At 46.8% G+C, this 21,219-nt stretch overlaps 1 protein-coding gene across 1 annotated transcript in view; it reads right to left on the bottom strand.

The window, feature by feature from the left end:
- LOC144179590 (sodium-coupled monocarboxylate transporter 2-like) overlaps positions 1–21,219 on the bottom strand; it is a 203,932-nt gene that overhangs the window by 97,288 nt on the left and 85,425 nt on the right. Inside the window, exons 3-6 of the mRNA XM_077708004.1 lie at positions 4,125–4,193; positions 4,001–4,052; positions 1,485–1,552; positions 938–1,018 (exon numbers count right to left, since the gene is read on the bottom strand). Coding sequence (XP_077564130.1) covers positions 938–1,018; positions 1,485–1,552; positions 4,001–4,052; positions 4,125–4,193 — 270 coding nt within the window. The remainder of the gene's footprint in view (positions 1–937; positions 1,019–1,484; positions 1,553–4,000; positions 4,053–4,124; positions 4,194–21,219) is intronic.

The raw sequence follows: 21,219 nt of genomic DNA, 5'->3' as shown, positions 1-21,219 counted from the left end.
GCCTGGGAGCATTGACTCCGAAAATAAAAGTTGATTTGTACAATGTACGCACACAGTCTTACGTCTTTCTTAATGATGTAATGGGCGAACTTTCACGGGAGAGTTACGGTTACCGATGATCTCCCCCTCTCGAGCTTCGCCCCACTTATCATCATTCATTCCGTCGATATGGCGTGATTTTTTTTATTCAGTTTGCAATCGACAGGGCATGTCGGCAAATATTTTCGGCATTGATACTCGGACACAGAGGGACAGAAAGCATAGAAATAAAAGTTCATGGTGACACACTGTGGCGACGTTGGCTGCGGTGTCGATGTGTTCGGCCTTCTGGCGGCCTAGTTTAGATGCTCAGGACGAGCTGGCGGCGGCTCGAGCACGGACTCCCGCGTATCGGCATGTTTGCTACGGCACGTGGATTCTGCTCGCTAACAGCATGAGACAAACGTGGAGAGCCGCGCTTCTGAAGCGAGAAGAGTTTTACGAGAACGTGGAGTCAAAAAACACTGAAATAGATGATAATACCAAAAAAGCCATTTTTGAGCCTTAAATTCTTTATATAGGCAGAAATCTGAAATAGGCACTTATCGGAACAATACAGCATTGCTCATAGTGTTTCATTTTTCCGTGTTTATGCTCATATGTGACATAGGCTTCATACGAACTCAAGAAAAAGGCATTTTACTTAACGTTCCGGTGTCTAGTCATTACCACGAGCGGAAACACCATTCGTAGTAGCTGCATGCGCACAAATTAGATTTATCTGATGCGGTGTGATGGTAATGGGCTGCAGCGTGGGAATCATTGAGCGACTTGCAGGATCAAACTTGCAACTTGCGACTTGCAACTTCAAACTGAGTTAAACACCACACAAGGCATCAAAAGACGTAGAATATTGTTTCTCTGATCCGCTTTAGCTACAAGATGTAAAGCCCATTACCTTAATGGCGACGATCAGGAACCCGGCAACCATGAGCAACATCTGCACGACATCCGTCCAAACGACAGCTTTGATGCCTCCCTGAGAAGAAGGGTTGTTATAGGCCGCTTCTTAGCTTGATTCACTCATTTTATAAGCTCTAGCAACCTATCTATTCGGGTTGAGAAGAGGAACATAGTCAAGTCTACACTTCCACGTAGCTCTCCATTCCCATCTATTTCTACCTCACACGTCTTCCAGCAGATGCTCCCTCGACTCCAGTCATCGTTTGAACGCACAGTGGCTGGCTGCGGAGTAAGCAAATATGAAATTTTTCGAGCGTTTGCCGCATGCCTGTAAGACACGTAAGTGTAAGATATCGTGCAACAAACCCAACTGCCTCAACAATAGCATATACATTTGCTAAAGCTGGCGTAATATTGTATATTGCAGGCAAGCTTAACCTGTTAACCGCCACAGCATTTCCGTCTCTACAAGTTTACTTAGAGGTATCAATGTACGTCGAAGAAGTGCGGGAGTAAGGAGGCGAGTATTAGGTGGTACTCACAATTGTCGTGTAAAAGGCGCAAACTGTTCCGTTCACTAGAATGGAAAGCCACACCGGAAGGCCTGTCACTGCGGAAAAAAAATGTCGCAGAAAATACACTTACGGATGCACTCCCTGCCATGCACCGTTTATATATGCGCACTTGAAAGTTATGGCGTCTTTCAGTGGCCTCAGATATAAGTACTAGCCCATGGTAACTTAAGCTGTGACAATACATGCGCTCACTGGTTTACGGGCCACTGCAAGTACTTAAAGAGGCCCTATTAGGTCATGATTCCAAGAGCACTCTCGCTAGATTACGTGTTCTTTTCTTTCCTTCTTTACATGGGAATTCTCGTCGCCATTCAAGGGAGCACTGACGTAGCGTGACGTAGCCCCTGTGACGCAGCTAGCGCGGAAAACTATGACGCCGCCATTGGCGGGTTCTCTTAACTGCTGCAGTAAATCAACGTTTCCGCCTCTCGGTGAAGCCAACGGTGGTTTCAGCGGTTCGGGCGGCCATAAGTGCGAGTGACACACGGCACCGCGTATCTTTGTAGGGACGAATGTCGCTCGTCGCAATCCGTCTGATGAGTTTACCTGAGTTTGTTGATATAGCGGGTCGGTTGCAAGACATGAATAACGCTGAAAAGCATGGAGCGTCTTCTCAGGCAGATACAACGCACGCTACCGCGGCGAGGGTCTGCCTTCACGGTGGGCAAGGAGCGCGCAGGAATCGGCAAGATTGCGTGGTAGGGGGTGATAGAAAGGTAACAGAGTGCGCTGGAGCTAGGCGTCGGTGCGGCTTCGTAAAGCGGCCACCTAATAACTGCGGCGATGCTGAGCCTCTTCTGCGCGACCTGGCATCGCAGGGACTAGTGTCGCTACATTAGCTTACAGAGTATCGGCACTCTTTTCTCCTATTGTTCCGTGCCGCAGCCATGATCATGGGTCAGCTGGCATCACGTGACATTTGTTTGCACTGCGATGCTTCATGGGCGCCGCCATTTTCTTGTTTTTGCGTTTTGGTCGGTCAACTTAGGTAGGCTTAGCTTCTTTTCCCTGCTCTGCGGCTGCGCGCGACTAACGTCGTTGTGATCGTGAATCAAAAATAACGCGTTTAGACAAATTTCAGCAGCATAAGTGTGTCCGGAGATGCCGTTTCGCTGTAACTTCGGTAGTGCTGTTAACACAAGACGCGGTAGAAGCTACCGGCGAGGCCGTAGATGCGGCAATCTCGCAACACTGATGAACACCGAAGTTGCCACCGTTGCCGACTTGCGTGCTTGGGTGGCGGTAGTCTGATACCTTATCTAGCGATACTAGCAGGGACCAGTTACCCGCAACAGCGTCGCATGTAGCGACTCTATTGGGCCGCTACTTGTCGGTAGGCATCTTAATTCGCTTACTGTGCCGTGAGCGCGCATGTTGTATTTGGGACCACCAATTTTGGCCTTCAAATGCTCGTTTACCATATCTAGAACTGACGTGCCGACGCTAGCACTGCCAACGCGAAAAGCGTTGCCTCACCGCCAGTAGTAGGGGGAGCATGCGCGTCGGCTGCTAGAAAAAGCGTGACATACCGCCGAGCAAAGCCAATGGCTGCTCGTATTTCGGAGGGCATGAGCCCTGACAAGTGTTTTGAGGTTCTTTCTCTCCGAGCTTATCACGTCGTAGCATCCACGCGACTTGATGCGCGAGGAAAGAGCGAAAGCTCCGGGTCTTATTGTCTTCGCCACCTTATTTAGAGTCCTTTTAGAAACATCGTGCTCAAACTCTGACGCACGAGCGCACAAATGCGTCAACGCATACGAAAAGAGGAGCTAGCACGTGCAAATAGCCGGGCCCCATATCCACATAAATGCGAGCAGCAATGCGCACGTATATACAGATTACCATACAAGCAAGCACTCAAGTGGGCAACATGAAAGTTCAAAAAATACCCAAGACAATGATTAACGCACTGTTAACACTTGACTCATAGGGGTCCTTGGTAAAGGTTATCACCAAATGCATATCGATTTATGCCAAGACAGACATGACGTGTTCCAAGTAGAAAATTTTCGAATGCCGTGTGGAACCAGTGGTTTGAGAATGATTTTACAAAAATAGCAATTGTCTCTAACGGCTACCACATTCAAAAGCCCTTTGCAAAAGCAATTTTTCTTTCCATATGCCTAATGGGTTTAAAGATTTCAAAGCCAGTTTCATACGACAACGTGCTATATAACCACAGTTATACCCATCTAAATAGCCCTCAGGACGGTTTAATAAATACTCTGGTTAGATCCACTGTGTTTCGAGCTTCCACCAAGCTTCCATAGAGTCAGCTTCAGTGCTCACCAGAAATTTATTTCCGAGAAGAAACTTTTTCAGGGGTAATAAAAAAATTGTGATATCAACGTGTGATGGCCGAAAGGTTGGTATATGATGCATTCATTACAATGCTGTCAGTCGTACGCAAAGTTATTTCAAGTTGCGTAAACCGCAATTTTTAATGAGATGTCATTCAACTCTGGGTGTGGTGCCATACTTGCCTGAACCAAGAGCTAGGGACGGACCGTAGAGAACGATTCCCATGAAGAAACACTGCGACAGGGAGAAGTAGTAAGCCGAAACAAATTCCCAAACAAATAAACTACAAAGATTTTCATAACTTACCGTTGAAATGACAGTCAGGGCGCACAAGACCTTTCGTATGGCCACAGAGTTGAACCGTTTTTCCAGGTACTAGAGAAAATACAGCAAGCAATGAAAAAACGAAACACCGTGCCCAATTCTACGCTCGAATTCAGAATGATTGATTGATTGTATAGTTTGACGCGCCGACGCAACGCAGGCGATGAGGCGCACCGTAGTGGAGGGCTCCGGATTAATTTTGACCACCCGGACATCTTAACGAGCGCCGAAATCTCGTACACATGGGCGTTTTTGCTGTTCGCCTCCATGAAAAAAGCGGCCGCCGCGGCCCGGAATCGAACCCGCGACCTCGTGCTCAGCCGCGCGATGCCTTAGCCACTGAGCCACCGCGGTGGGTTCGAATTCAGAATGAGGCGGCTAGATCTATGGTGCGCGAGTATGACCGTCATTTTTCCGTAACACAAATTAAATGGGATCTAAAACTTCAACCGCTAGCTAATCGCCGCATGATGGCGTTATTATGCCTTCTTCATAAATATATCTACAGTACCAGTCCCCACCAGGTGCTCCTTTTTACTTCTAGACCTGCGTTACGACGTCTTAATGTAACCCGATCTTCCTGCGAGTTTCCGGCAACACACAGCCATCTAATTCGTCGTCATTTCCTGCAGGTATCATGATATGGAATGATCTTACCGCATTCCATTCATACCAACTTATGGTAGCGTTTCCGATAATATATGTTCCGAGATTTTTCTTAGAAATTTTGGAATGAATTGCGGTACTGGTACTTTCTTTGTTTTTTCGGGGTTGTGTGTTTACTCATTTTTTCTCTCTGGAGCGTTAAATTCTGATTACCCTTTGTTCTTTGTTTAATCGAAACGTCTAAGGCATTTGACCAGTCTCTTACCAATTGTGTCGAGATTGCTTAGATTCGTAGTTTCAGTGCTTTTGGCTTGGGTATTTGTTGTCTTATTTTTATTTTTCGTACTATGTATTCCTGTAGAAATATAACCCCCTTACTTAATGCTCCTCAATTTGCCGGTAACGTAGCATAATCAAATACAAACAAAATAAAGTAAATGAGTAAATAAATAAAATTTCGTGCGAAAGAAAGCAAGTAGTACAGGCATTAGGCGGTGAACGTGGACAATATTGTAGGCTAAGTGTATTTAGTTGATTGTTAGAGGAGTACGTGTGCAGCGATAGAATATTTCAGGTAAAAACCTCCCAAAATTCGGACGTTGATGTTTTCGGCAATCGTATAGGTCTGGGTATACAGGATAAGAACGTTATCCTTCCAGGAGATTCCAGGTTGTTCCTGCTTGCTATAGCTGAAGCCGTAAATATTCTTGCTATAGAGTTTGCGCCAATTCACACGTTTGGAATAAAATCTGAGGCATGGCAATGTATTTGTTAATAACGTGCTCGCAGTTGTTTAAATATAGCATTGCGTCTGTGTTGGATGACTATCACGGGAATTGTAGGCCTCCACAATCAAGCTCTTTCTGATCAAGCTGCCTGAATTTTTGTACAATAAAGTGAAACTGCTGTCCTCCTACGTGCAGTGCGCAGTGAGGGAAGGTTTGAGGAAATTTGTGCATTCCTGCTTCGAGATGTGTGCCTCTGAAAAATTCAAGACCCGGTGTATTTTTTTGGATGCCACTTCCTTTGCCTCCATTTGGTGGTTGAAGTTGAGCACAACAGCTTTTATTTTTAAATTGCGGTTCTGTGCGCCTGGGCTATAAAACATGTCTCACGGAAGGTCTAAGAAATATTTTAGATCATCTGAAAATCTTTAACGTGTGCACAAATCTCGGCACACTGGTGCTTCGTTTGCTCGCGCCCACCATAAATGCGACCGCCGAGGCCGGCGTAGAACCCTCTGCCTCTCGCTCAACAGTGGTAGTGCGCAATACCACACAGTACCAGCCACCGCGGCTGGTACTGTCGTTGATTTCATATTTGAAACACCCTGTGATTTCGATGAAGCCACCACAGTTATAGTACACACCAGGATGTCTGATTTTTTTCGTGGAAGGATTACTTTTAGTTGTGCTAGCCATTGGCCCTAAGAAGGCGTTCGACCACATTGACCACGACGCTATGCTCGAAGAACTGGGAAACACTAATTGTGGAAGCAGAATGTATAACTCTGTAAGAAACTTCCTACAAGGCAGGCAACTCACCATCGGCATTGGAGACCATATCACTGCTCCCTTCTCTCACCCACAAAAAGGCATACCCCAAGGGTCTGTACTTTCACCAACACTATTTAATCTTGCCGTGCTGAAGGTCCACAGAGAATTATGCAAGATTCCGGACATAAAATTCTCCCTTTACGCGGATGATATAATACTTTGGATCAATAAGGGAAGTCCAGGTCACATCCAAGACACCCTGAAATTGGCCCTGAATGCAGTAGGAAGAGCAGCCCACAACATAGGATTAGAAAGCTCCGCAGAAAAAAACCGAACTCTCAGTAGTGCACAATCCTCGGTTGAAGCTCCTCACCATACACATAAGCCACAAAAAGCACGACATATACCCCAAGCCCTCCATAAAAATTGTGGGCCTTCACATACGATGTGACGGCGGAGGACACACAGAAATAGAGTGACAGAAACAGAGGGCTCAAGGAAGCAGACTTAACCTGCCTGAGGGACACCCTCATTACCACCCGCGTCAGATATCAAACCCCTTACATAAACCTCACCAGAACATTAGAAAATCGGCTGGACACACTAATCAGGAGAGCAACAATACTTTCCCTAGGACCCCCTTCCGCGCCAGCACAAGGAAGCTTCTCAACACAGGGACTCTCCATACCACCAAAGAAATTATAACCACACACGGTCACAAATAACTAATACGGCTAAATAGCACTAAGTTGGGACAAGCTATACTCACAGAACTCGGATACCAACCAAGCCCCACCCAGGTCGCTACAACCCCCATCAAGCAAGGCATCCTCAAGCACATGCAGGTGGCACCCATCCCGAGGCACATGGACAAAGAAAGGAATTCATCTCCAGGACAAATTAGAGCGGCATGTTATTCAAATAAGGTTGGGAGAGATCCCCACCAAAAACACATATTCACGGACGCAGCCAAGAAAGGACCTATGTGTGCAATTGCCTATACGAACCTCAAAGAAGACGAATGCGCAATACACACCAGCTGTACCACTCCGGAAGAAGCTCAAATGCTAGCCATAGCACTCGCAATAGGCTGAACGACGACCCCCACCACGCTTACAAATATCTACACGGACTCCGAGAAGGCATGTCACCTGCTTGCAAGCGGAATCACCTTTCCGTCTGCACTGCAACTTTTAGCCACAGTAAAAAAACAGGCCAGAATTCACCGGGTACCTGGGCACATGGGATTAGCTGGGAACGGACGAGCCAATCAACTCGCCCGTGAAACAGTCATCCGGGCTCCTGCTGACCATGTATATACCCTGAAATCTCACCCCCAACGTCGTATCAAAATGAGACAGTACCTCCACGACAGCATCCAGTATCCACCCCCCCCCTCCTTTGTTGGACAGAGAAGAACAAACACTACTCAGACAATCACAAACAAACACCGGCATGGTTACACCGCCTAAGGCATGGAACCACCAGCCCCCCCCCCATATCCAGAAATCTTGGACACGAACAACGACGCCCCTGGTGGCCACGAAGCGAAGCAGGCGTGTTTTCAATGGGAATAGACTGTTTTGTGAATTTAATTAAAAATGCAGGGCATAAATTGCATTTGTGAGAACGGGGAACGCTTCCAGGAATCACTGCAAACATTTTAAAAGCCACAGCGCGTTTGCGCACGCAAGATTAGCTGTTTTCCACAGCGAATGAAGTTTAAACAATGGGAGCCTATGGAAGCAGCTAAAATTTGGGGTCACTTTCAGCCATCTTTCATCAACAAAAACGCGCCTAGTGACAACACAGCGGCTGAAGTGCAAGTTAACTGATATAGCTAGAGCAGGGCTTCCCTTGCGTGCAAACGACAAGTCATCACGCGGACGATAAAGCGTTCCAAATTGACAATTTCTGAAACACAGTCACTGTTATCGCCTAGCAGCTACATAAACGCACTCTTCATTCAGCGCTGCTGTGTGCCGATGGCCGAGCGGTTTTGCCTCAGGCACTTCCCGTTGGCTTCATTTTGCCGGGAAGGGATGTCGATTCCGGACCTCGGAGCTCTTTTTTTTCGATATAACTTTGGGGGGGAAAAGACGACATTTTTGGTGAAAAACGTTTGTACATCTACTGTACCTCGCTCGTTTGCTTTGTAAATTTTGTCCAGATATCCTTTCAAAGCCTATTTTCTCTGCTTATGAGGGGTAAAAGCTCGTCGCGAAATATTTTTAGCACAGTTTCAATGTTTTTTTTTGTGTATGTAATCTTAAGGTAGCTGGCTCTGACTCGTTTATTCAACATACATTAGTTAACGACGAAAAAGTTCAGAAATTACAAAAAATATTAGAAGTGACAGAGGTCCCTGCAATAAATGTGCTAGGTAGCACCATCTACGGAGTTCACGTGAACAAAAATGTCACAGTTAAGGAAAGTTACAAGGGTGGCGCTAAACAACAACTCGTATCATGGGGGTACATGCGAGAGGGACGATATCTCTACGTTGTTTGCATGTTGGCCTTCAGCTTTGACCATACAGACGGAAAACTATTCCCTGACGCCTGTTGTTTCATGTCCCACATGCAGCGAAGGTGCGCATGTTTTACATCTTGGTGCTGCGATCGCAATTTCCTTTTAGAGCAGTAAACAATCGTGACAGGTGACAATATTAGAGGGGAGTCATGGCTAAATATCCTAACCACCTCCGCTAAAGGAAAAAAAATTGGCCGCCATCCCGCTCTGCGAACGTGAATGTCCAGCGAAGCTGTGTCAAACACCGCACATGCTGATAGGGGGTATATTTTATTATTAGTTTAGAGTAATGATAGCGATAATCGCTTTGTGGTCGCTGTGGTAGACCGTGATGGGTTCCATGACCATTTTCGCTACATTTTTATGCAACCGGGAAACACACGCGGGGTCAAGGAATCTGCTCCCATTGCCGCAGGCGTGGTTATAAACCATTGTGCGGTTTGCACTTCACACTAGAGTTTCGAATGAGATCAAACGGCCCTTTCGAAAGCAGCTGCACCCTAACCTTTACCGGGAACGCGTGCGAGGGTGTTCTCATTGTTCACAGGACCTTATCATCCATCATATCCGGTTTGATGCTTATTGAAACGAATTTTAAACCATGGTAGTCGTTGGACGGAGGGGTGCATATTTATGTTCAATTTCTTGGTACGTCCATGTACCCCTCTCCAAATCCGAACTGCTTCGACCATGTAGGAATGGCACAATCGTATTGACGTCGTCTACATATCACGAGGGACCCAGGTTCAAATCCGAACACGGGAACCGTTTTTTTTTCTTCAATTCACCCACTATCATCACCATTGCAAGTGAAAGTTGGCTTTTCTGCAGTACGTTTTGTGGTTACGCCATGACATTTTCTCACCAACGAGAAGTATACAGCTGCGTTGTAAAAAGACCAAGGGTTTGTCGAGGAAGGACCACACTTGCCGTGGGAGCTTGTTGGAGGTGAGCCTTTCGTTTAGATTAGATTTATTTTCAATTACGGATGCCCTGTGGCTAGTATTGCCTGCTCTGACTGATATTTATGTAGCGGTTACGGCAACTTCGCGTTTCGTGCAGTGCTCTTTCTCCCCCTTTCCCCCCCTTTTTTAAACACGTGCGTAAAAGCTTGTTCGGCAGCGTGCGACGTATCGTTGTCTGCGGAGCGTTCTGGTTCCCCCGTGTCAAGTGTTGCGTCCACGCACACCAGACGTAATCGAATTAGCAGTTATCAAGCCGCTGGCGGTTTGTGCATACTGAAGTTCTAGTCATACAAGGGGTCGCATTCTGCAAACTGGCGGCCCGCTTTGCGAATGACGGGGTTTTGGAGTTAGAAATGCGTGTTTTCCTTGGTTAGGGAGTCCTGTGATCGTAGACAGCCGAAAAAATAGCGCCGCTCCTGACGAGAAGCGAAACGACAGCTCGAAGCGACGCGACACGGGGCGCAAAAAAGAAAACAAAAACAGAGAGCCATTTTGACGAGGAGGAAACGACCACAAGGAACGCCACGGTGTCGCTTCGAGTCACTGTTATTTGCCTTTGTAAATATACCTACAACATTTCTTCATTTATTGCTGAGCTTCTATGTGCTTTCATCTACTTTGCGTGCGAACTGAAGCTACTCAATTTATCGTCGGTGGACGGAAATATCGCAACCCTAAACGCTGTCGGCATGCTTTCTGCTAACGCGTGAGAATTGAAAAGCAGGCGCTGGCCGTTTAACGAAGAGCCATTATAGATTATAGCTGTGCTTGAACCATGATCATGTTGTCCAAACATACATTAGTGACAATGTATAATTGGTCATTTCCAGAAGGAAACGCCCCATGCAAAGACAGAAAGCGCCGGACTGTTACAGGCTCCAGCCCCTTCCCCCATACACACACACACCCTTGATATCAGCATATGAATGACAATTATTCACATGTTTAGTAACAGCGTAGTGCAGGCAGGATGCAGAAAAAAAACATTATTTTTTTTTTCGTGTTTGAAGTAAGCGCAACGAATGGGCACCCGAGTAGCTTCGTTCAGCCCTGTTACAGACTTGAGTGTGGAAGTTCCCAGTGACTATGAATAAAACCCTGTAAGCACGCGTCATTTACATGCTATTTCCGTTTTTCTTTCTTTTCGTTTTATAAATTATCAAAATCATTTTTCTGTTATTTTTTTCAGTTTTCAGTCTCTGAAAGTTCCCCCTCAGGCTATGCTCCTGGTCGAATAATACATACATTAAAGAATGGAACATAGCAGTTTGTAAACCCTGTTATTATGACACGGCTTGACATTTCATTCTTACGAACTGGTTCCATTTTCTACTTGCTATGGGAATCACATTGAATTGCAATGCGTTATGCATAGAATGAAAAGCTGAAATTTTAAGGATGTGCAATGCCGTCAGGATTTCCTGTAGGGTATGAACCTTTACATGTGCTGGGAAAAATAAAAAGAATATTGCCGCTTTTAAGAAAGTGCAAAACAACAGAGTTTTAGCTGAGCGGGTTTACGGCCAGCGGAGCGCAGACGCCATGTGTGCCTGCGCAGAACGCTGAGGTCGCCAGCGGTTTCCCGGAGCGGATTTCACGCGCGCTCAACTGCCCACCCAACGGTGTTAAACGGGTACGGACACCAATTTTCGGGGCTGGTATTATTGTACAGTTCATTTACTTTGCCCACCAGGATACCCTGCGTAAAGTATGAACAGCATGCGTCGCGTGGAACATATCCTAAATTGATTGCAAATGTATCGCCGACGAGACTGCTGTGCTGGAGGCTTCAACCGAAATCGACATCGTGTGACATCAGGGTGTGGTAGAGCAAATGAGGTGACGTAGCCGCGTGCTCCCCTACTCCGTGACGTCCACCCGGCACTCGGCTAATCGCAAGGCGGAACCGCCTGGCACGTGGATGGAGTTTCACTGGTTTTCGCATACCCACGTGATAGCGCCGGGCCTATTCAGCGGAAACCGTGACGTTGTAGCGTACTTTTGGCCGCCCGCGAACTCCGGGCTTTTTGAAACGGCAGCCGTTGAGGGCGGTTTTCGCGGCGTTAAAGACCCTCATTTGTCGTCCGCTGATGTATTTGAACTACTGTTTCATGATAGTTAGCCCGTTAGGCATCGATCTAAGCAATAAAATCATGACGTAAAAATTTGGTGTCAGTACTCCTTTAAGTGGTATGTGCGATATAAACGCTTCGTTTTGTTTCTAAGCTAGGGGTTATTTTTATCCATTTCGACTGAAATAAGGGAATGTATCGGTCGGCTAGGGAAGATAATTTGTCTCTGTAGAGCACCCAGTTATCACTTATGTTACGACTGTAGAAAGATGGCAGGAATGTGTCAGTATAGAAGGTCTCGAGTTCGGCGTTAAGTTTGCTGTAGTCACCTTCACTGTAACCGTGATTTTTTTTAAGTGCGAATGCACTTCTTAAGCGAGCCTGAATCGTCCGCCGCCGTCGTCCGCATAGCAACAGCTGCGGGTGCGCGCGCTCCTCGTCTTCCCTAGCAACGGGGGGAGATGGGCGCGCGCTACTCTCCTCCTCCTCTCTCCGCTCAGTGACTGCGGGTGTTGGGCGCCTCCTCTCCACTTCGGGCGGAAGAGCTCTCGCTCGCGTAGTGGGCGCTCCGCATTCCGACGCGTGAGGGCGCTCGTGTAGCCCTCGCCGCAACGGCGGGCGCTACTCTCCTCCTCCTCTCTCCGCTCAGTGACTGCGGGTGTTGGGCGCCTCCTCTCCACTTCGGGCGGGAGAGCTCTCGCTCGCGTAGCGGGCGCTCCGCATTCCGACGCGTGAGGGCGCATGTGTAGCGGCCGCGTGGCGCGGGAGGGTATTAGTCGAGCGCGCGCCGTCGTCGGGAGCGGTCGCTGGTCCTGCATCTCGATAACGATGATGGCGGACCGGGCAACGGTACCAGCAATAACGAGTGAAATATCTTTCTTTGTAGTTGTGTGCGTGTGTGTAATCTCTCGACTACTCATTAAGATCACGATATCCACCTTAACCGCGCAATCAACAACCGTGCATTCGCACTTACACACTCTCCCCCTCGGGGAAGTGCGAGGGAATTTTTCGTTCAAGTGCCAGTGAACGCAACCCGAATGTTAAGGGTTACTTCATGAAGGCAAATTCCATCTATGTGTAGCACGGTACCAACTGTTTCAGGGGCGGTCGTCAGAATGAGGTCGGGGATGTTAGAACCGCGAGTGGATTGGTTCAACATTTGAGATATAATGTCTAAGGCTAGTTTTATAAACTCAATAGACGTCTTCTTCAACCTACTAAAGTTACTATAGTTTAGAAGCCGGTCAAACAAGCGCAAAAAAGCTTTAATTGAAGGTCAGCGCCGGTATTGAATTGAAATTTAGCGTGCGCTGCATCCTTGGACGAATGACAGGGACAGTGGAACAGACAAAGCTTATGTTGGTGCGCAAACTTGCAACTGGTTGAATGAAAGTGTTGATCGTTACATGTATGCATGCGAGGTAGTGGTGGGGGTACAATCGTGGTGAAACAGTGCTGGCGTGTGCTCACGAGACATCGAATTTTTTCTTTAGGATTGCGATCTCCCTATCAGTGCGCGATATTGTCGGCACGCTTAACGCATACACCATGTGCCTCCGAGAACATATTAATTAAGAGCCTCTACCGCCTCCCTCACTCTCTGGTCCCGAGAGCATGACCGCACAGTTGCATGCTCCAGCCGCGCATCCACACCTAGCACAGTGGGCAGCTAGATGGACCGGCGATTGCAGTTGTTTGCAAGCGTTGCTGCGCTCGAAGTCTATCATTCGAACACCAGCATATCTGGCCGATGTAAGATGCGCCACAGGAGAATGGAATTTTATAAACAACGCCAACTGCGCACTCGACGAATTCGCTGACGTGTTTTACGCCGCAAGAGCATAGCACGTTTTGTGTGGTTTCCTTCAGCTAATTTACTTTTTTGAACATCGCCTTTAGTTTCGAAGGCGCAGAACATACCAAGTAAATATTGTGCCTGCCTGCCACTTTTTAAATGCGAATGCATTTCTTAGTCGGGGGTTGTCGTGCTCCGTCGGCGTGCGCCTAGCAACAGCTGTGGTGTACCTTGCGCGAGAGAACACGAGATGCCGCGAGCAAGCTCGCCTTCTTCTTCTTCTTCTCTACTTCCTCCTCGTTCAAAGCGCGTGCAAGTTCCTCTTTCTCTTCCTCTGCTTTTAAATGCGAATGCATTTCTTAGTCGGGGGTTGTCGTGCTCCGTCGGCGTGCGCCCGCAGGTGTTATCTCTCCGCGCTCCTCCTCGCCCCTAGCAACAGCTGTGGCACGCCTAGCAACCGGAGCAGGTGGTAGCTCGGGCGGGAGTAGCGGAGGGCAAGGGGAGAGGAGGAGCGCGTTCGGGCGTGTGAGGGCGCTCGCATCGCGGAGCTCGGGCGGAGTAGCGGAGAGTGGGCGTGTGAGGGCGCTTGCATGGCGGAGCTCGGCGGGCTCTCTCTCCTCTCCGCGTACCCTCTCTCCGCTCGCTGCGCTCGGAATCTGTATAATGCAGTGGAGCGTGCGCCTGGCGCCTTGATAGCGATTCTTCATTCAGTACGCCATTAATAATAATTACTCGCACCGCACTCATCGGTGCACCCAATGCATTCGCATTTCCGCACGATCCCCTTCGGGGAGGTGGGGGGATTTTTTTTTGTATGTGCGAAACTGTGTGCACGTTCGAGAGCACTGCGAGGGCTTTTTTATCTACTTTCGCTTTTTACTGTGGTCATAAATTTTTCTGGGGCATTTTTCGTTAAGTTTGACCTTTCAAGCTAAGCGGCTTAGGTCCAGCGTATACACGAAGCAGGTGGTGGTTTCCGTGGCTAAAAGTACCTCAGAAAAATTCATGACAAACCGAAAGGAAAAGCGAAACTACACAAAAAAATCCCTCGTAGTGCTCCCGTGCGTGCACAGAGTTTCACACACACTGAAAAAAGTGGCAGGCAGGCACAATATTTATGTGGTATGTTCTGCGCTTTCGCAACTAAAGGCGATGTGCGTATGATTTGTCTGTCGCACTGTTCCTGTCATTTGTCCAAGGATGCAGCGCACTCTAAATTTTAATTCCAGGCCATACCAACTAGCCCCTACACAAGCCTTTGTTAGCTTCAACGCTGCTGTCAGGCGTTTCAATCGCAGTTTTTTTTTTGGAATGTTATGTTCTAGGGTCGATAGTAAAGCTAACGTGCCGCAGTCCGAGGGGATTTTAATTAAATTTCGCTGAACGGGCAAGTGGCAAACAGTTACGTGGCACAGCCCTCACACCTAACAGTCAGGAGGAAGCAATTTTTAAAAACCGCTCCCCCCCCCCCTTCCCTAACCCCTCAAAAACGCCATCGTCAAGCAGCGTCGGTCGCGAAAGGGCCCGGCCCTTATCAATCTCAACCTGGTCCGGAATCATTTATCATTCCAATCCGGCGCAGGCCCATCCTTTTTCTCAACGCCTACTAAGGCGAAAGCTTTAAGTGCCCAATTCTGCGGAAAAGTGCCGTTGTCGTTGTTCGGTACAGAAAAGGGCCGCCGCTGTAAAGATTAAATGAATAAAAAACGGTTGTCTTCCGATGGGATTTCAAACGGGCTTCCAACGCCGCAGAAAAGCGTGTTACCAACCACGCTATCTCCGCAGTTTGACAGCGGTGGAACAAAACTTGTTAATCCTTTCTTCGGGTCACATACCCGCTTGGGATATTGGTCAGGAATCGAGATCTTTGAGGGGCTTATGTGCCTACTTCACAAAATTTACAAAATTTACAAAAAAATGGCTTACGATGACGATACTCCCTAATACGAAATCTGAGCGGATCTGTTTAGCTGGTTCCACTTTTTAAAATATGTTGAGGCAAATAATTTCGGACAGACCTATATGTATGGTTACAGGCCACTTTTATTCTTCACATATTACTCCTTCTTCGCGGTGCGACTGCCATGCTAATCCGGACATCGCGCGAGGCAGCGAGTGGGTGCGGTCCACAGCCGCGCCGCAGACACCTCCTGTGATGCAGCATTTTGTTTCCAAATTGATATCGGTGGACGTACTACGCATTAGTGATGGCGTCATCGGCGAACACACAACGGCACGCGCTACAGCTTTCCTCTCTCCGGTGTCTTCTTCTGTCGACACACGGTGGCTCGCGCCACCGGTTTCTCTTCGGTGTCCTCTTCGTTCTCTGGGTTACACAGACGCCAACGCCAACGCCGACGCCGACGCCTACGCTGCCAAACCCCGGGAGCGGACGCATAGGAGCTGCGCTCTAAAATGTGAATTGAACCGAAAAAGTTGTAACATAGTGTGTGCCGCGTGACACCTGAACGTGATGGCACGGGAGTAGAACAGATGCACAGCAGCCCCACAGAACCCCGATTCTCGGAAAGCTGTGGCGGGCACCAATCAGCTTGCTGACGTAAGCAGTGAATCCAACAATGCCATAATGTCTAACGCTAAAATGGACACTACTTCCTCGATATATTGGTTCGGGACGTGTCCAGGCACGCACTCCGCATTTAGCGCGTGTATGATAACCAGAAGCTGAAGCAAAAGCAGCTGCGGGCGATCTGACATCGCCTTCACTATTTAAACAGCTGAGCTGTTTAAGCTTGCAATGAGTTCCATCCGTGCCTGGCGTCGCTCAAAACTCGGTGCAGCAGAGTGGAGAGGAGGAAAGTACTAGGCCAAGAAGTGTGAGGGAAAATGGCGAGGAGGCAAGGAGCCGACGAGTAGGTGTGGGGAGTGTGCGCCTCAAGAAAAAAACCGCTTCCGGTGGTCGGAATCAAACCTGGGTCCCTGGCTTCATGAAACCGGCGTCTATCCGATTACGCTATCATCGCATTCTTGGCGCTCAGCACTTCCTTTGGGTTTATAGAGTGGGCGTTGGCTTTGGACTTTGGCTGAGTTGAAGTGAATGGGCAGACCTAAGAAAAGCCATGTTAAAGCTGGTGTAGACCACCAGCTCCGCTGTTTCCTCAGTCTTCGCATCTCAATCGCGAAGTTGGCGGAATTTTTATTATAATCGGGTTTCAACGGCAAATGTAATATCGCAGGGGATAAAACGTTTCCCATAAAATGATTGCATGATTAGAAAATGACTACAGCCGCCTCAAAATACACTGTGTAGAAATTATATGAGCTGTGCGTAATGTTGACAGACGCACGCGCGAGCTTTTTTCATCGTTGATTGAAGTTTTCAGCACAACGGTCAATACACCAAATCAAGGCAAATCGGCTTAAGAAGGGCGGGCTGCGTCCACTAGCACGCGCTGAAAAAATACAGGAAAAACATCTAATACAATGCAGACGGCGCAGTGGAGGATACAAATGGGAGAGCCGAGCGGGAAACCCCAAGCGCCTACAAAACTAGCCCCATTAGACTGTAATTTTGGCAACGCTCTTGTAAAACGGCCTCCTAATCCCTTTCCCCTTCTTACAATGTTAATTTGCACCGCCTGGTAAATGACGTGCATTTCAGTTCAGTTCAATTCAATTCAATGATGTTTTATTATAAACACAAAAAACATTTCACAATAATGCATACAGGGGGAGATCCCAAAGTCGCAGACTGCATTCAACTTTTATTTTTTCTGTATTTTTGTTAACCTTGGCGAAATTCGGGCTACGTTGATCGGAACTGTCTGCAAGCAGCCTCCACATTTCCGGCGAACATTTTTGCTAAGTGAACAGGAACACATTCCAACACCCTTGTCCCTCTCCTCAAGATTTAAGAAGCCGGGCTGTTATTCTACTTCCCCGCCGCGGTGGCTCAGTGGCTACACTCTTAGGCAAAAAGGACTAAAAGTTCGTCCTTTCGGGGACTAACGGCCTCTGCCACAATCATTAGTCCCTTTGGGGACTAACTGCAAGGGGACGAACGGTTAGCCCTCCACCCGGATGGTCCGTTCGGATACTCCCCAAGGACGAACCGCGTACAGTGCAGAAGAAAGAAAAAGACTTTAACACCGGCAGGGATCGAACCTCTGGCGCCCGGAAATATACACAAGGAACCCAACGCGCTATCCGTTGGACCACGACGGCGGGCAGTAATTGAGGTAGATAATATTCAAGTGTACAGCGTGTACTGTGCATAACGCAACAGATCCATTGCAACTGGTGCCCGAATTTCTATCTGTACAAGCGAACGTGACCATGTTTTGCGCCTTGCGCTTAGCGCTTTGCTAGGTTTAGGAACTATTGCTCAGTTCGATTCGAAGTAGAGCCTCACAGCCATAGTTTTTCTCGTAAATAACAATCAACTCGTCGTCGCCTAGTTGATATAGGTAGCTGGGCGATCGGACGACTCATTTGTTTCCGCACAAATTAGGGCAAGCTAAGTGCTTTCTTAGTGTTCGATAATATGTTAAGTGCTCTATCTAGCGTATGTGAAAGGTGTCGTCTGTGTGAGTGTCAGAATAAGGAAACATGCCATATTGTCCTGCATCGGCGAAAGCGAATTCGGTGTTGCTTAGCCTGAATTCTTCAAATTCGCGTAGCTAGACGATTGCGACTGGGAAATGCAAGCGGGTTTTACAGCAGTTGCAGCATTGTCATAGCTTTGGTGCCCAAGGCAATTATGTACCGAGTGTAAAATATAACTTCGAGACGCTTACCTGTAGCGAGCATTTTTCTTTTCCAGTTGTCATCAGAAACATGCGTTTTTTCTCGTCTGTTAAACATGTACATATTCATTAGGCTGAGGAATCCACTTTTGCTATTGTCACTAATTTTTGCGTAACTGTTAAGGCGCTTGAAAGCTTTCATTGGCCGCTATTACCTCGCACGAATCGTATGCAACACAGCGTATCAACATAACCTCGCCGAGAAGCGTATGGCAATCGCGCTTCGCCGCTCCTTGCCATTATCCGCCGCTCTACTAACCCTAGGCGATTTTCTTATAACTAACATCATTATTCTCTCCCGTGGCACCATCTAAAACACCCAGTGACTGCAATTGCTTGTGTTTTGGAAATATAAAACTGTTCGCAGACATATGCGCGAAAGGGCAACGACGACGCCATGAGGGGATTAACGACGTAGCAAAGAAATAGGTAATTGGTCTGTACCCCGTGACTCTGGCAAGCAGTTCAGTGTCGTCGCTCTTGGGTATGAGAATCGTGTGCGCTTTCGAGAAAGTTGGGAAAAGGGCCCCTTTTTGGAAAGATACTTAGAAAAGATTGTGCAAGACAGGTGCCAGGACAACTTTAAACGTTTTATAAAAGGCCGAGCCGAGCCCGTCTGGCCCCGGCGATTTACCATTATTTAAGCTATCTATTGCTCCATCAACTTCCTTTAAGCTGATGGGGCTTTCCAAGTGCTCTGTTATGTCCTCATCGAGACGGGGTAACAAATTTAGGAAGGACCGTTCGAATCCCTCCCTTGGGTGATTGTAGGCAAAGAGGCTCTGGTAGCCTTTTCAATATCTGACTGTTCCTGCATTTCAACGCCCTCGTAGACAATTTGAGAAGTTTCTTTCTTTTTAGCATGGCGCTTTTCATCCGCCCAAGACCGTTGCGTGGGCGCCTCCCCAGCTAACAGTCTTTCTGTACGGGCCCTTATTGCAGCGCCTTTATATTTTTCTACCTCTATGCTTTCCAGTTTCAATTTGACATCACGGATATCATCAGAAAACAATCCTGGCGCCTTCTCCTCCTCAGCCGTGAGCAACAGTAATAAATTTCGAAGTTCTTTTTCCTGCTTCCTTTCTTTAAGATTTATTTCTGTTGACCGCTCGATAGCTAGCAACTTTACATCTTGTTTAAAACACTCCCAACGTTCAGTACAGTTACTGTTATCGGCCTTATCTAAATCGCCCTTCATCGTTGCTACCGAGTCGCACAACTTGTTGTCATTCAGAAGTTTATCGTTCAGCTTCCAGAGTTCCCAGTTAAATTTAACACGGCTATCTTGTTTTTCCCCCACCCACACAGATACCAGGCAGTGGTCAATCAATCAATCAATCAATCAATTTATTAATATCTCCAAATGATACATGGGGGTTATATACAGAAGGAGGTCCCAAGGTCAAAGACTGTAGCGGGACCTCCTGCCAAGAATAACTTAAAATACACTGAATAATAGCAGCAAATGAAAAGAGGGATGTGTACAAGAATGATGTAAAGCAGAGTCAATAAGTAAATTACATGGTAGCAATAACTATACACAATCAATTTAGAAAAGAAAAGCACTGAAAAACAAAGCATCGGGAACAATCTTGGTTACGTCTGAGACAGGGACATCAGGTAGCACTTTAATTCTTTTTTGAATTTGTGGAATGTGTTAGAAGACTTAATGGTGGGTGGCATAGAATTCCATAGACAAATAGCCGAGAAGTGCGCTGTCTGTTTGCCGTAGTTAGTTTTTACTCTCGGTAAAATGAAATTGTGCTTAAAAGCAAACCTGGTGGTGTTAGTATTAACAAGACTAGCGGCCAAAAAAGAGAAACACGGAAACTCATTGCGAAGCACCTTAAACAAAAAAATACCTAGGTTATAACTCACCAGTTTGGAAACAGACAAAATATTATTTGAACAAAGCAATGAATGAGCATTCGCGCCATACGTGCTTGACGAGATTATTCGAATAGCTTGATTTTGTATTATTTGTAATGGGTTAAGGTGAGTGTCGTATGTATTGCCCCAGCATGAGATGCAGTATGTAATATGTGGATGAATAAATGAATAGTATAGTGATATTAGCGTTGAATGACTGAAGAAAGATCTTGCTTTAATGAGGATGCGCATGCCGTAAGCCATTTTTCTCTTTACGTTAGCAATATGATGATGATACTTCAAGTTGGAGTCAAGTAGGACGCCTAAAAATGAGGAGTATTCACTAGCGAAAATTAGCTGATTGTCAATGGTAACAGATGTTGTGGATGCTATGGCCCTTTGGTGGGAATGGAAGACAACGAACTTTGTTTTAGGAGCATTAATTTTTAACTTATTAAGAATACACCACTGTAACACGTTACGAAGATCTACATTTAGTTTAGACGTTAGTGACAAAACAGTACTGTCATAGTTGTAGAGGGTGGTATCGTCTGCATATAATAGACATTTTGAAGAGGCAAGGCAATTCGGTAAATCGTTAATGTATAACAAAAAAAGTAGTGGCCCCAATATGGAACCTTGGGGTACGCCAATGTTAGTTGTTCTAGGTTGCGAGTAGACGTCACTTACGGAAACAACCTGAATTCTATCTCGTAAGTAATTTTTAATGAGTAATAATGGAGGACCACAAATTCCAAGCAATTTGAGTTTAGTAAAAAGGATAGAGTGATTGATAGTATCAAATGCTTTAGACAGGTCGATAAAAACTGAACCAGCGTAGAAGCCTTCGTCAATAAATGATTTTAGCTTGTCGGTAAGGGAAACGAGGGCCAGATCAGTGGAATAACCAGGACGGAAACCAAATTGGCATGAAGAAAGAATATTAAATTTATTTAAATAGTTTGTTAGACGA

This window comes from Haemaphysalis longicornis, unplaced genomic scaffold (assembly GCF_048455015.1).
Source record: "Haemaphysalis longicornis isolate Haplotype H1 unplaced genomic scaffold, Haemaphysalis longicornis Haplotype H1 scaffold_4, whole genome shotgun sequence".
NCBI classification, from domain to species: domain Eukaryota; kingdom Metazoa; phylum Arthropoda; class Arachnida; order Ixodida; family Ixodidae; genus Haemaphysalis; species Haemaphysalis longicornis.
Note: the sequence above shows the minus strand (reverse complement) of the source record. Positions and strands in the feature narration are given on the sequence as shown.